This window comes from Suricata suricatta, chromosome 13 (assembly GCF_006229205.1).
Source record: "Suricata suricatta isolate VVHF042 chromosome 13, meerkat_22Aug2017_6uvM2_HiC, whole genome shotgun sequence".
Lineage (NCBI taxonomy): Eukaryota > Metazoa > Chordata > Mammalia > Carnivora > Herpestidae > Suricata > Suricata suricatta.
In genome coordinates this window covers 19,236,231-19,251,323 of record NC_043712.1, presented here as the reverse complement: position 1 = coordinate 19,251,323, position 15,093 = coordinate 19,236,231, and the positions used below count along the sequence as shown (strand labels likewise).

Below are 15,093 nucleotides of genomic sequence, written 5' to 3'. Positions count from 1 at the left end.
TTGCGGTTGAGTGAGAAGCCCACCACCCCCACTCCTGTTTTAAACGTGGGGCTGTGGCCGGTCAGGGCTTGGTTGCCCCTCGTAGTTCATGGCCCCGGGCAGTGCGAGGGAGGCAGACCAGGACGGCCAGAGACCACCCAGGGGTCCGCCCCCAGTTCTTTGTGACTCCAGTTCCTGCCAAGACTCCAGGTGAGGGAGGCAGGGGGTCTGGGAAATGGTGACCCAGATGTCCCCAAACTGCCCCGGGGAAATGCTGCGCATCCCTGAATCAAAGCAGCCTCGCGCATACACTTAAGCAGCGTCCCTGAGGTAACAATACTGCCAGTGCCCAGGGAGCCCACAGAGCCCCTTCTCCTAGAACCCTGAGGCGACATTGAGCCCCTCTGCTTCCCCCCCACCCCCAACCCGTCAACTCCAGCATGTCCCCGCCTGTCCACTTTCTGCCATTCCTTCTGAGCCACCCCGCCTTGGCTTAGGAGCCAATATTCTAGAAAATGCTCTTGTGCCCGGGTGGACTAATTCAGGTCCCCCGAGTGGAGGTCATAGGCTGAGTTCATAGACACTGAGAGCCTGGGTGAGGCAAGGGTTATGGGTGACCCTCCCGTTGAGCTGGTCAGTGGCTTCTGGGAAACTGAGTGTTAGCTGGTGATCAGGCTTCTCTCAAGGAGAAGCTGGGGAAGGTTCTAGAATCCTGGACTTTATTAGGCTTTTATGTAGGAGTGACAGCCTCTCCTCTCTGTGGATGATGAAGAGGTTTTGATCCTTGAGCGTGGGGTTCTGTGGCCTAAGAGGCCACTCGGCCAGCTCTGGGGGCCCACGGGGACTGAGAGCATGACCCTCTCAGGTACCGCCCCTGGGTGGGAGCCACCGGACGATCCAGACACGGGCTCCGAGTGCTCACATCCGGAGGTCTCCCCGTCTCCACGCTTCGTGGCAGCGAAGACCCAGACGAACCAGTCGGGGAAAAAAGCTCCGGCCTCCGTGGTCCGATGCGCCGCCCTCTTACACCGCACCCCTCCAGCCACCCAAACCCAGACGTTCCGCACTCCAAATTCGGGATCTCCGGCAAGCAAGGCGACCGCAGGTACCAATGGCCTCTGTTACCTTCACACCTCCTCCACCGCCCGCCCTGTTCTCCACCTGCCACAGCTGTGCCCAGGGTCACTGTCCCCTTGCAAGAGCGAGTGGAGGGCCTGTGGCTCCATGGGACAGACCTGGGGCTCAGCGCTGCCTCTGGCTGGCTCTCACCCCGGCAAGCCACCTAACGTCTCCGAGTCCAGGTTTTCTCACCCTAAATCAGAGGGTTTGTGTCTGATGTGTTGTAAACTTTTTTTTTTTTTTAAGCAGGAGAATATTTTTTTCCAAAGTCCTTGCCTGAGGAGTTAAATTTGTTTTCTTAATTAACTGCCACCATTTGAGCATTAGGAGATTTTACAAGACATTTGGTGCTAGCTGACATTGAAAAGTCAGTGGATGCCATCTCTAGTGTTTCTGAGTCCATGCAGAAAGGGGCTCTGGCTCCAGAAGGCCTGGGCCCACTTTCCTGCAGGACGACAGTTGGCTCTGGGCGGAGCCGCAGCAGCCCACCCCGTGCGTGAAGCACATGCTGTCCAGTATCCCACAGTCCTTACCACTCCCTCCTGTCTCCCCAGCACAGTGGCCATGTGGCAGGTGTCATTTCTCATTGTGATCACACTGTTGTCTGTCTTGCATCTGGCCCGGTTCATCCATCTGCATCGCCTGCCTGGACCCTCTTGGCATGAATTTGCATCCCCCAACTTTCTGAAAAACCCAGTCTAAAGACTCCTTTCTAGGAAGAGCTGCTCCTTTTGAAGCGGAGTGGTTGACCAGAAGCTCTGTTCTCTTAGCCTCCCCCTCCCCATACTACCTGTGAAGCCCCTCCGTGGGCCACGGCCTGGCAGGAAGCCAGGGATGGCAGCGGCAATGTTTTCTTGAGTCCATGCAGAAAGGGGCTCTGGCTCCAGAAAGTGGACAGGCAATGAAAGGTACATGGCAGCCACCGCTCCTGGGAAACCTGAGTTAGACACACTGGAGGCTGGGTAGTAGCTCTCAGGATTCCTGATTCATATCTGGGCGGAATGAGCCGTGGGCTGCCTGCCAGGACGTGTGGGCTGTAGGGTAGAGTGCTGACGTGTTCTTTCTGGGACTACGGCCCTTTCCTTGCCCTCAAGAGGACCAAAGCCATCAGTTAAATACACAAGCCACCAAACCGAGAACTTGGTTACGTGAACCAATGGATTGGACCAGCGACATAGCCAAGTGGTTGTCCTTTGGCTTTACTCTTTGGTTCAGGAAGCTAATTTGGGGCAAGGATTTGGTTCTTTAAAATGTTTGCAAATGGCTTATTGTGCTTACATCTTCCAAAAGAGGAGCAAGCAGTCAGTCAATCTTGAAGGTAATGGTTTTCCAGGTGCTGTGCTGAGAAAAGCCAGTAGCTGTTGTATTTTTGCAACAGTAGTCATAAATTGGTTGGAAACAGACTGGCCATTGTGGGCTCATTGATGATAAATATTGGCTCAACTCAATAATGGGATCCTGGCTTCCAGCTAAATCTTCCTTTTACTCTTGACCTTGTGGCTGGAAGTTTTTACATCTGCAGTTTCTGCAGAGAATTGCCTGCAAGGGCCCTGCGGTCTGTGGCAGCTCTCGGACCTCTGTGCCTCAGAGTAAGTGTCCAGCAAGCTATGGGACATGCCTCTGGCCGCCTTCCTCTGACCTGAAGGTTTATGGCAGAGGGCAGAGATGGTCAGGTTGTGAGCAGGAACCAAAGAAGTTGTCCCTGTCCTCACCATGCTAGAAGGCTGTGCTCCGTGTGTACATGGGTGCCCACGTGTGGGGCTTTACCCACCATGTCACCCTCTGGATCCCAGGCCACAGGTGCCAATGCAGAGATCGCTGGTCAAGATTTGCATTTGCAGTATCGGCTGAGCAGTAAGGGGACTAATTGTAGGAGTGTGTGACCTCCGTGGTGCTAAGTTCTACCAATGTGTTGGTGAGGCTGCATGAAACTCCTCCACAGATGGGTAACCATTGAATGCATAAGGATGAAGGCGAAGAAAGGAATCACTTCCTTAGCCCCCAGCCCTTTGTAAAGAGAATGCGCCTGCCCCAGGAATGAACTCTCCTTATTCTGCCATCTGAGAGGTTAGGAGTACACCCAGCCCTGGCACTGATTGACCACCCCTCCCTTCTTTTGACCTGTACCATGGGAATGACAGTGTGAACCTCGCAGGGCTGTCAGGAGGACTGTGGGAGAACACGGGTGTAATGTGTGTGGGCCGTGCCTGGCGCATAGCAGGTGCTCAGCAAATGAGTCCCCCTCACCCCCGACAGAGAATGAGGGTCTTTGTCGACTTACAGGTGGTATGCTGAGGGAGGCGGGGCTGTCAACCCAGGCATTTTACAGTCACCTTTTGAAGAGCGGGTCCCCCTCATGATGTTCTCAGCAGCCTCCGCAGAAAGGAGGCTGGGTCCAGTGTCCTCGGGCTCAGGAGACAGGCCCTGTGGCTTCTTTCCCCGTTACCCCATAATCCTCGGGAGCGCTGGCCCCTCATGCTCTGGGCACTTGCCCTTCTGACATAAGGTGGGCTGGGTGACCGTGGGATTTCCCAAAGTGGGTTCCAGGGATCACCATTTTTGAGGGATTCTGGGGAACCTGAGGTTTTTTTAAATGGGCTTCAGTGGCTAAATATACTCAGGAAGGCGGAGTCAAACAGAGCTAAATGGGTCCCTTTCTGGTGGCACTTTCTCAGAGCCTCTGTTGTGTCCCCTTAGAAGGGACAGGGTCAGCTGCTCATCCCAACGTGACTTGCTCTCAGAAGCCTTGGTCTCCTGGAGCACGCAGCGGCCCCGTGGTGCCGAGCAGCCGGGAAAAGCAGAGCTACCTTCAGGCTCAGATCCTCTGTCTCGGGGGTGGGGCTGGGAATAGACTGGTATGTGTCTTCCTGGTTGGACCCCATCTCTTCACTCCTGGGTTTCCAGAGAGCACCAGGGAGGTGCCCCCTGTAAGCAGAGGTGCCCCGGAAGCCACTGGAGCCAGTCCTTTCCTCTGGGTGAACTCTGAGCAGGCCTCACCTGGTCTCTGGGCTCCTGGGGTGCGGGGGGCATCTCTTGGGGCCTTGGCAAGTATCAGGCAACTTGGGTGAGCCTGAGGAGCTGGGGTCTGGTTTGGGACCCCAGAGCCCCTCAGCATGCAGGTTCCCAGCATAAAGCCCACGCACCGGGACCGTTCCGAGGTACCCTGGCCTCCAGTCCCCCATCACGCCCTTCCCCCTGGACCTCGCGGTGCTAACCAGTCACGGCCGCTTTCTCTCGCTCTCTCCTGCCCCTACCCAGCAGAAAGCGCTTTCAGTCGGAGAGTAGAAGGCAAAGCACAAAACCACTTCGAAGAGACAAATAGCAGTTCCCAGAACTCCAGTGGTGAGTGTGCCCTATGACGGCCGTCCCCACCATGACGCCTGCCTCTCCTGCCTGCAGCGGCAGTGGGCGTTCTGGCCGGGCCCTTTGTGGTACCTGCTGGCGTTCTTGGAGGGAGACTGGGGGCAGGGAATCAGAAGGGGGTCAGGGTGAGGTGGAAGTGGGAAGGGCCTTTCTTCCAGGGGCTTCCCTCTGGGCCTCAGGGGCATCTCAGGGGACTGTGGCTCTTTGTCTCTCCCGCCTCCCCTACCCCTGAGCCTGGCTCCAGTGGTCCTGGAGGAGTATGAGAGCTATTGCTATATTTTTAGGGTGAACGTGGTCTTTCCAGGAGTGGCAAAGGGGGTACAGTTAGAACTATAGCCTTAGAGCCAGATACCCTGAGTTCTGGCCCCACTTCGGACCAGAGGCCATCCAAAGGGACCCTTCCAGCCCTGACCTGCCCCAGGTTTGTCTGAGGTTCCCTGTGGTGTTTTGGCGCCCCCTGGTGGCTTCCCTAGAGCACCTTAAAGCAGAGCAGCAGGGCGCCCCCACAGACCAGCAGGAAGCCTGGCAGAGTGGTGGGCGGTCACAAGCAGCCCCTGTCCCAGAAAGGCACAGCAGGCTGGGCTGCACAGTGACAGCCAGGGCAGGATGGGAAAAGAATTTTGATACATTAATTCAGCAGGTTAAATGTTGGCCAGTGCCCGCAGCATGCTGGCCACCACCGGGGCACAGGGGACCGAGGACTGTCAGTCCGGGCCTTTATGAAACAGCCAGGAGCACAGAAGACTGTGGAGGCCCCTGCCTAGTACAGTGAGCTCCAGTTTTGACCTGGGGCCCAAGTGGGGGCCACACCACCTACCAGCTGGTGACCAGCCTCTCAAGGTCTCTGCTGTAAAGCAGGAATCACGTGCATGTCCCCAGGGACGTGGATGTTCAGCAAGTGCCCCACAGAGATTACGCACTCACATAGTAGGGTGTGGTGGTGGTGGCCGTGGTCTTAAGTGAACCAAGTGATACGTGGGGTGCCCCGAGGAGAAGCAGGTGGAGTGTGCTGTGGGGGGCCCGAGAATATTAACACTATCCCCTGGGAGATGTTCTCCAGTCTCCCAAGAGGTGACCTTAAAATAGAGTGACTTGCCCAAGGCTACCCAGGAAGAGGTAGAGCCAGGACGGGAGTCCCCGTCTCCCAGGGAGCTTTTCCTCAGCCGTCAGGCTGTACCCCTAAGCACCCCCGTCTTCCAGAGCAGCTCCTCAGAACTGTGGGTGACTGAAGTGAATCGCTGCTGCCGGCAGCCAGCATTTATTGAGCGCTTACTACGTGCCTGGCGTGCATTCAGAGCTGTATGTGTCTTATCTGTTTTCATCCTTACCACAGCCCTGGGTTGGGAGGCGGGGTCAGTGTAATTGTTATCCCCATTTTCTGGATGAGGAAACTGAGGCTCAGAAGAGGTTGATCATTGGGCCAGGTTCCCGGTGTGTAAGGGGTCGGTGCTGGGATCCCAGGCCTAGTCCTGCTGGCCCTCCCCTACTGCCCTCTGCATTTGAGGCTCACCCGACAATACCAGGAAGCAGGGGGAAGTTCCAGCAAGCAGAGCCCTTGAAGGCACAGCCCTCCCTGCGGCTGCTCGGGTGTCCAGTGCCAGGACCCAGAAGCAGCTCCCAGCTCCCTGTCCGGCAGCAGCCCCCGCACGTGGACATTTTCTCATTAGAGCTCTGTGGGCTCCCTTTCTGAGAGCCGAGGGTGTCCCAGAGGCGTGGCCCTGGCTGACCTTGCCCTGCCCAGTGCCCTGGCACCAGCCCAGGATGTGAGCCCGGCTCTCAGATATTCCTCCCCTGAGAGCCGCAGTGGCTTACTACTTATTAAGTAGAAGAGAAGTAATGACAGTTATCTGAGAGCACCGGGACGGTAAGAGACTTAGCTAAACTGTTTCTCTTTTGCAGAAACTGCAAGTCCCCTGATTTCCAATCCTTTCCCTCTCCTACAGAGTAAGTGACGGTCCCTTGGGGGGCTGGAGAGGGCAAGGCAGGGCAGGGAGTGAACTCAGCCAGCCGCACACCCCAGACCTCCCCAGAGTGCCTGACCCTCCGGCCGCCCCAGGGCAGACCTGGCAGCCGGTAGAGGCAGAAGGCGGGCCCAGCCCCAGGTGGGAGGGCGGGTACACAGGGGGGAGCCCTGAGCATGGGCAGCCTGCTTCTGCCACGCCGGCCCCGGCAGGAACCCAGGGGCAGCCTCAGGACACCTCTCTGAGCCCATCTCAGCCTCCCCGTGAGTCTCTTCCATTACTTTTCTTTCTCCTCCCCTTCATTCCTCCTCCTCTCTTTCCTGTGTCGGGCACGGACTTGAGTGCTGGGGATGCCGAGGTGGAAGGTCAAGGTCCCCTCGCACACATGGTCCAGTTCCTGCGTGTGCTGCTGTCTGTCCCTCCCGCCCACTGGCTCTGTCTCCCCAGTCGTCACCCTGTCCCGTCGCTTTCCACCTTTCTCTCTCGCTTGTTTTCTGCTCCCTCTACTGCCCTCTGGGTTCTTCACCTTGTTTTCGTTTCATTCATACGTTCTTTAATTCATTCGCTCACAGCAGCATCTGTGCCTCCACAGGCAGAGTGTGGGCTGCGGGGCACGTGAGATGCGGTCTCTGCCCCAGGAGACCACTTGGTCCGTCAGTGTCGCTCCCTTCCCATCCCCAGTGCCCAGAACAGTGCCTGGCACACAGTAAGCACTCAATAAATGTCTGCTTGATTGGATTAGATGGTCTGTTTCTCTGCAGGGCTCCCTCTCGGCATTGCTCCTCCCGCCCCCAAGTCTCACCCCACTAGTTAGTGACAGGGCCGGACAGGCGGAGCCCAGAGCCCCAGGCACACAGCCCCCGTGTGGGACTGGGTTCCTAGTTCCAGGGCAGCGCGGTGGTGCTGGCCCTAACACTGCTGCCCCGTTTCTCCCTCTCCCGCCCCAGAGCCCTACACCTGCGGCGCCTGCGGGATCCAGTTCCAGTTCTACAGCAACCTGCTGGAGCACATGCAGTCCCATGCAGGTAAGGGAGCCCCCGTCCCCTCCCTCACAGCCTGCCCCAAGGCTGCTTGTACCCCCCTTCCTCAGGACCTGCCCTCAGGGGGCCCCGGGGCCTCACCTTGGAGCTGAGGGAGGTGAGGGCGCGGCGGGCCTGGTGGGAGCACAGAGAGGGGCACAAGCTGGAGGCAGCTTCCCCGGGGGCCATGGCTCTCACACGGAGCCTTAATGCCTGGTAGGAGCTGACCAGGAGTGACGTCAAGGTGAGCGGAGGCAGGAGAGGTGCATTCGCCGTCACACTGTTCTAGACTTGAGGGTGGCCATCTCCAGTCCCCTGGAGGGCCGGGGAAGGCGCATGTTCACAGCCCCGACCATGCAGGTCCGAGGTGGGGCCTGGTCCTCAGGAGTACGTGCAGGCTAGTGACTTGCTGTCTAGGTGACCTTTCTGTCAGCTCTTCCACCGCCTTCCAAGTTTGTGGGACTATCCTCCTCCTCTAAACCATCCTGCCTTCAAAGCCAAGCCTCCTGTTGTAGGGGTTTTTTCACAGTAGCAGCCCCGTTTCTAGTCCGGCTTCTGTCTTAGGGAGATTCTCACTGGTTTGACACAGTCACTTCGGGTCACAAGTGACACGTGCCCTGTGTGCTCCAATTCCAGAGGCAGGAGCACGCCCAGAGCCACTGTCCAGGGACAGCCCTGCCACTGTGCAGAGGGGAACTTGAACCTGGGGAGGCACCTAGCTGTCCTTGCCGCCCCTCCTTCTGAGTAGTCTTCAGAAGGCATGGGAGCTGATGAGAGACCTATGACCTATGACCTATGGCCGTGCAGTAACGGCAGTTGCTGTTGTTTCCATGGTTATTATGACGACTGCTTGCACCTCTCTACGGTTTGCGAATCTTTCGTACCACCTTCCCGGTCTGGCCTGACCTGCGCAGAGGAACGCAGGACTGGACTCCCGTCTAGGCTGGGGGCTGGTCTCGCAGTGAGACCCCGCCTCATTTTTTGCAGTCATTCATCTCTTCACTTCTTTGCGGCGTGTGTGCTGACCCCCGTTGCTCACTCACATGGTGGGGGGCGCTGTTACTTATCTCTGATGAACTCTTGTGAAAGCAGACGGAGCTGTATTGGCAGCCCGGACCGTGAGCTGTGAGCTCCGCTGTGCCCCGCTTGCCGCGTGGCCCAGGCAGGAAACTCATCCCCCTCTCTGAGCCTTCTCCATCTCAAAAACAAGGGCACGCAAACCTGTAATCTCCGGCTGCCTTCCCCGGAAGTCTCAGTGCCTCATGTCTCCTATGTGCCTTTGCCATCAACCATCCTTGGCCGTGGAAGGTCCTGAGTGCCGGCTGAAGGCATTCAGACCTGACTGTGCAAACCGGCAACAGTATACCTTTTGGACCTGAGACTCCCACAGTCCAGCATCCGCTTATGCTTCTTCTGAAACCCAGACTTTCCACTTATCCCCGCCCCCACCACCCCCACCAGCTTCTGGAAGCTGAGGCTAATCAGGGAAGAGTCTGGGTGGGTGTCCCTGCTTCCCCATTCCTCAGGCAGTGGGGCGGAGGCCATTAAAATGCAAATCAAGGCAGTGCCTGGTGGCCCTGTGTCTCCCGGCATCCCGGCATCCCGACTTGTTTTCTCCGGAGAGCTTGGGGCTGCTTTGTTCTGGTCCAGCGCTGGCAGAGAATGCCTTGCTGGCAATCCAGTGCAAAGCCAGCCTGAATCCCAGCCAGTCTGAGTCGGGATTAAAGGATTGACTCCATAGAGAAAAATTAAGCGTCATGATCTGTGCAGTTCACAGTGTCGCTGATAAGGGGGATCAGCCTCGAATAACACCAATCTCATTAAGAGGCTGCTGAATGGCACAGGGTAATTCCCCCTAATAAACTCCTTTTCTGTGCCGTAGGAAAATTGGTCTTGCCCCCCGCGACAGTTCGAAAGCACGTTCTGGCAGTAATGCTGGAGATTGCTAACATTTAGTGAGCAATTACTACGTGTCCGAAAAGGTTACTTCATCAGATCTCCTAAACAAGAGGACGTTTTCATCCCCACTATATAGATGAAGAAACTGAGGCTCACAGAACATAATCACCGGCCTGTATCTAATGTCACTTGAGCTCTTCCTTGATGCCAGACCTTATTCTAAGATTTTCACGCATACTGGCTCATTTACTCCTCAGAACAGTTAAGTGTCCGTATTAGCTCCACTTGACAGATCTGGAAATTGAGGCACAGAATAGCTGAGTATGTTACTCAGGGTTGTGCAGCCACAGTGTCAGACAGGGATGGTGACCCTAGCTGTGAGCCCCAGAGCCTGTGCTCACGACCACCACCCTCTTCCGCCGGGTACGTGGATGATTAGCAGAGGTGGAAGTCCGCTCAGAGGTCACCTTTTCCAGCCTCTTTTTAAAGTAGTTCAGGAGGGGTGGCGCCTGGGTGGCTCAGTCGGTTCGGTTGAGTGTCCGGCTTCGGCTCAGGTCATGATCTCACAGTTCGTGGGTTCAAGCCCCGCATCGGGCTCTGTCCTGACAGCTAGCTCAGAGCTTGGAGCCTGCTTTAGATTCTGTACCTCCCTCTCTCTCTGACCCTCCCCTGCTTGCACTGTCTCTGTCTCTCCAAAATAAATAAAAACCATAAAAATTTTTTTTTAATTAAAAAAAAAAAAGTAGTTCAGGAGGGCCTGAGCCAGAAGAGGCACAGGGACGTCCCCACTCAGCACACAGGTTGGCAGTTGGGGGTTTAGGATTTGGCAGTGGCTGCCCCTGATTTCTGGAGCCCTTGGAGCTGTTTCACCTCCCTGGGCCGCCTCAAGCTTCCCATCTGTGAACTGGGCTAATCAGTGCTGTCCCAGGCTGCATGAGGGTTCTGGAGGTGACACATGTTAAATATGAAGGGTCACAGTACAATCAAAGCTACCGAACGATGACAGATGTCTCTTTTCCCGTCCCCTGCCAGGAACAGCTGCTTTCTACTTCCCGCAAGGGTCCCTCTCCCGGGATATGGCCTTGATTCCGGCCTGGCACCCAGCCCTGAGCAGACGTGGGTGTGCGTGTGCCCACGCCTTTGTGGCACTTCAGGGATAGCCATCCCGGGCCCATCTTATTTTCAGCTCAGGCTGTACATCAAGCCTGTTTTCGGGGCATTGACCAGGTACCCCCCCGTGTCAGGAGCCGTATCGATGGGATATGGAGGAAGACGTCTTCTTGGTCAGCTGGGACCAGACATTGTTGGCCACTGCTGGGTTGAGTAATCTCAAGTCCGGGTCCTGCAAAAAGGCAGAGAATGAGGAAATCACCCTGCGGCTTTTCCCTGCCTCAGCATTTTGGAAGAGGAGGGGAAACTGAGGCCCAGAGCGTTGAAGTGACTCGCTCAGGCTCACACCTCACAGCCGTGGCGGAGCCAGGTTCAAACCCGGGGCCTTCGAACCCCTGAGCTCTGCGGGAGAGGTCCACGAGAACCACTGCTGGTTTCCATTTTCAGACTTGTGTTCCCCCTTTTAAGTGTGATGTGTCCTCGTCGAAAGACCTTGGGGACCTGCAGGCAAACGAAGCATCAGCCACAATCCCACCACTCAGAGCTTGACCGCTGTTGTTACTCTTTCAGTGGGTTTCTTTTCCGTCGTTTAAATATTGGATTTATGAAGATGTAATTTGCATAAGTGGAATTCTCCAGTTTTAAGAGTGCGGTTTGATGATTCATTTTGACAACTGAGTCACACAATCAGTTGAATATAATGTAATGTGACGGTATCACATTAACCGTCCGCTGCCCCCCCCACCCCAGGTTCCCTCCTGCCTCCTCATTGCCCGTCTTCCCCACCGCCCACCCCAGCCTTGGCAACCGCTGTCTGCTCTCTTTTGCCAGAGTTTTGCTTTTACTGGGATTTTATATAAATGGAATTCTATGGCATTTAGTTTGTTGTGTCTGGCTTCTGTCACTTAGCATACTTTTGAGATTAATCCATGTTCTGTGTTATCAGTAATTCCTTTTTATTTCTGAGTAGTCCCCCGTTGTCCAAATATGCCACACTTTGTTTATCCAGTCACCAGCTGATGGGCATCGAAGTTATCTCCAGTTTGGGGCTATTACGAACAAACCTGCTATAAACGTTCAAGGACACGTTTTTGTGTGGACATGTGTTTTTATCTCTGTTGGGTATGTAGCTGGGAGTGGAAATCCTGGGTCACACGGTCATTCACGTTTAACTGGGAATTGCCAGACCGGTTCCTCAAGGGGCCGTACCATTTCTCCCTTCCCACCAACAGCGTCTGAGGGGTCTGATTTCTCCACACCCGTCCAAGATACTTGCTGTTACCTGACCTCTTGTTACGACCATCCTAGTGTGTGTGAAGTATTCCATTGTGATTTTGATTCACGTATTCCTGCTAATGACCTTGAACACCTTGTCACCTGCTTATGGGCCATTTGAAGATCTTCCTTGGAGAAATGCCTATTCAGATCCTTTGCCCATTTTTTAATGTTTTATCTTTTTATTATTGAATTATCAGAGTTGTTTGCATATTAGATCCAAGACCTCTAGAGATACATGATTTGCAAATATTTTCTCCCATTTTGTGGGTTGTCTTTTTACTTCCTTGATGTTGTCCTTCAAAGTACAGAACGTTTAAACTTTGGTCAAGTCCACTTCTTCTTTTTTTTTTTTAATGTCTGTTTATTTTTGAGAGAGAGAAAGCATGTGGGCAGGGGAGGGGCAGAGAGAGAGGGCGACACAGAATCTGAAGCAGGATCCAGGCTCTGAGCTGTCAGCACAGAGCCTGATGTGGGGCTTGAACTCATGAACCGTGGTATCATGACCTGAGCCAAAGTCGGATGCTTAACTGACTGAGCCACCCAGGCTCCCCCTTTATTTTTTCGTTCACAGTGTGTGCTATTGGTGTCTCATCTAAGAAACCAGACTGTTAGCTTTTACATTAATGACTACATTTCATTTTGCGTTCAGTTTTGAGTGTGGTGTGAGGAGAGGGGTCCAGCGTTATTGTTCTGCATGTGGATATCCAGCTGTCCCACCACCATTTTTTGAAAAGACCATTCTTTCCCGAATTAAGTTGTCCTGGCACCCTTGACTGTGAGTGTGAGGGTTTATTTCTGAAACCTGATTTCTGTTCCATTCGTCCGTGTGTCTTTGTGTCAGTACCACGCCGTCTTGATCAGTAACGTAGCTTTGCCGCTGTTTGGGAATCGGGAAGTGTGTGCCCTCCACGTTGGTTCTCTTTCAAGATCGTCTTGGCTCCTCTACATCTCTTACATCCCTGCGTGAAGGAATTTTAGGGTCAGCTGGTCAGTTTCTGTAAAACGTCAGCAGGGACTTTGATAGGGATTGTGTTGACTCTAGATCACGGGAGCATTGCCATTTTGACAGTGTTTAATCCTCCACCATCTATGAACATGGAATGCCTTTCCATTTATTTAAGTCTTTGAGGTCTTTCAACCGTGGTTTTAGCTTTCAGTGTACAAATCTTGCACTTCTTTTGTAAATATAGTCCTATTTTATTCTTTTAGATGCTGTTATAAAATGGAATTCGTTTCTTTTTAATTTTGGGGGCACTCATTTGCTAGTATAAAGAAAGAAAATTGATTTCTTTTTCATGTGTGTTGATCTTGTTTCCTGCAACCTTGCTGAACTTACTCGTTCTAATAGCTTTGTGTGTGTGGGATGCCATAGGGTTGTTTACATACACAAATAGAGATATATTTACTTCTTCTCTTCCAGTCTGGAGGCTGTTTTGTTGTTGTTATTTTATTTTGGGAGAGCATAAACAGGGAAGGGGCAGAGAGAAGGGGACAGAGGATCTGAAGGAGCTCTGCGCTGACAGCAGTGAGCCCAATGTGTGGCTTGAACTCATGCACTATGAGATCATGACCTGAGCTGAAGCTGGACACTCAACCAACTGAGCCACCCTGGGGCTCCTAATCTGGATGCTTCTTTAAATTATTATTATTTTTTCCTACTTGCTCTGTCTGGAATCTCTAATACATGTTGAATAAAAGAGATGAGAATGGATATTCCTATCTTGTTCCTGATCTCAGGGGGAAAGCGTTCAGTATTTAACCATTAAGTATGGTGTTAGCAGTGGGTTTTTCATAGATGCCCTTTGTCAGGTTGAAAAAGTTCCTTCAATTCCTAGTTTGCTGAATGTTTTTTATCGTCAAAGGGTATTAGAATTTGTGAAATGCCTTTTCTGCATCTTTTGAGATGATGTTTTTTGGTTTTTGTTAGGATTAATATGGCATATGACATTGACTTTTGTATGTTGAACCAACCTTGTGTTCTGGAATAAATCCCATTACTAACTCATGGTGAATATCTGTCATATATATTACTGGGTTGGTCTGTTCTATTTTATTGGGGACATTTGTGTCTGTAGTCATAAGGGATATGGCCTGTGATTTCTTATAATTCCTTTGTCTGATTTGGGTATCAGAATCATTTATCTCACAGAATGAATCCAGAAACATCCCTTCCTCTTCTATGTTTGGGAAGAATTTGTGAAGAGTTCCTTTAACACATGATTAGAATTCACCAGCAAAGCCTTATGACTCTGGACTTTGCTTTCCATTCTTTTTGTGGGAAGTATTTTGATTACTAATTCAAGCTTCTTGTCTAGGTCTGTTCAGATTTTCTATTTTTCGAGTTGGTTTTTGGTCGTTTATGTCGTTCTAAGAATTTGTCTATTTCATCCAGGTTGTTTGATTTGTTGGAATACTGCTGTTCATAGTATCTCCTTAAAATCTTGTTTGTTTCTATCAAGTCAGCAAACTTATTTATTCATTTATTTTTTAGATTTCCTTTATCAGGTTCAGGAAGTTTCTGTCTCTTCCTAGTTTGCTAAGAGTTTGTGTCCTGATAGGGTAATAAATTTTGTCACATTTTACTGTGCACTTATATCTACAGAGTTCCTTTTTCTTCTTTCTCTTTCTCTCTTTTATTTTATGATGTTTGTTTATTTTTGAGGAAGAGAGAGAGAGAGAGAGAGATGGAATGCAAGCAGGAGAGGGGCAAAGAGAGAGAGGGAGACAGAATCCAAAGCAGGCCCCAGACTCCAAGCTATCAGCATGGAGCCTGATACAGGGCTCAAACCCACAAACTGTGAGATCATGACCTGAGCTGAAGTCGGATGCTTAACCAACTGAGCCACCCAGGCAGCCCTTCTTACTTTCTCCTAGTAGAAAATTGTACTGATTAGATTTCCTTTTTTAACCTCACCTTCCATTTCTGGGGTAAATTCCACTTAGTCATGATAATACTATTTTTTAAAAATATTGTTGTGTTTAGCTTGCCAATATTTGGTTAAGGATGTTTATGTGTATGTTTATGAGGGATGTTGGTTATATATAGTTCTTTTCCTGCAGTGTTTTTTCTCCAGCTTTAGATCAGGGTAATGCCAGCCTCAGGGAATGAATTGAGAGATGTTCTTCCCTTATCTTTTTTCTGAATAATTGGTGTAGAATGTGTATTGCGTTTGCCTTAAATATTTAGTCAGATTCTCTAGTGAACTCATATGGGACTTTTCTTTGTGACTGGTTATTTAACTATGAACTCAATTCCTGTAATAGATACAGGACTATTTCAGGTCATCTGTTTTCTTCTTGAGTGAACTTGAGTATTTTGTATCATTTAGGGTATTTGTTCGTGACACTTAAGTGGTCAAATTTAT

The 15,093-nt window shown here is 52.1% G+C and overlaps 1 protein-coding gene across 1 annotated transcript in view; it reads left to right on the top strand.

Annotated features, from left to right (window-relative positions):
* The window catches only part of ZNF618 (zinc finger protein 618), a 171,233-nt gene that overhangs the window by 144,475 nt on the left and 11,665 nt on the right, over window positions 1–15,093 (top strand). The window contains exons 9-11 of the mRNA XM_029919630.1: window positions 845–1,084; window positions 4,357–4,440; window positions 7,370–7,447. Of these exons, the coding sequence (XP_029775490.1) occupies window positions 845–1,084; window positions 4,357–4,440; window positions 7,370–7,447 (402 nt within the window). The remainder of the gene's footprint in view (window positions 1–844; window positions 1,085–4,356; window positions 4,441–7,369; window positions 7,448–15,093) is intronic.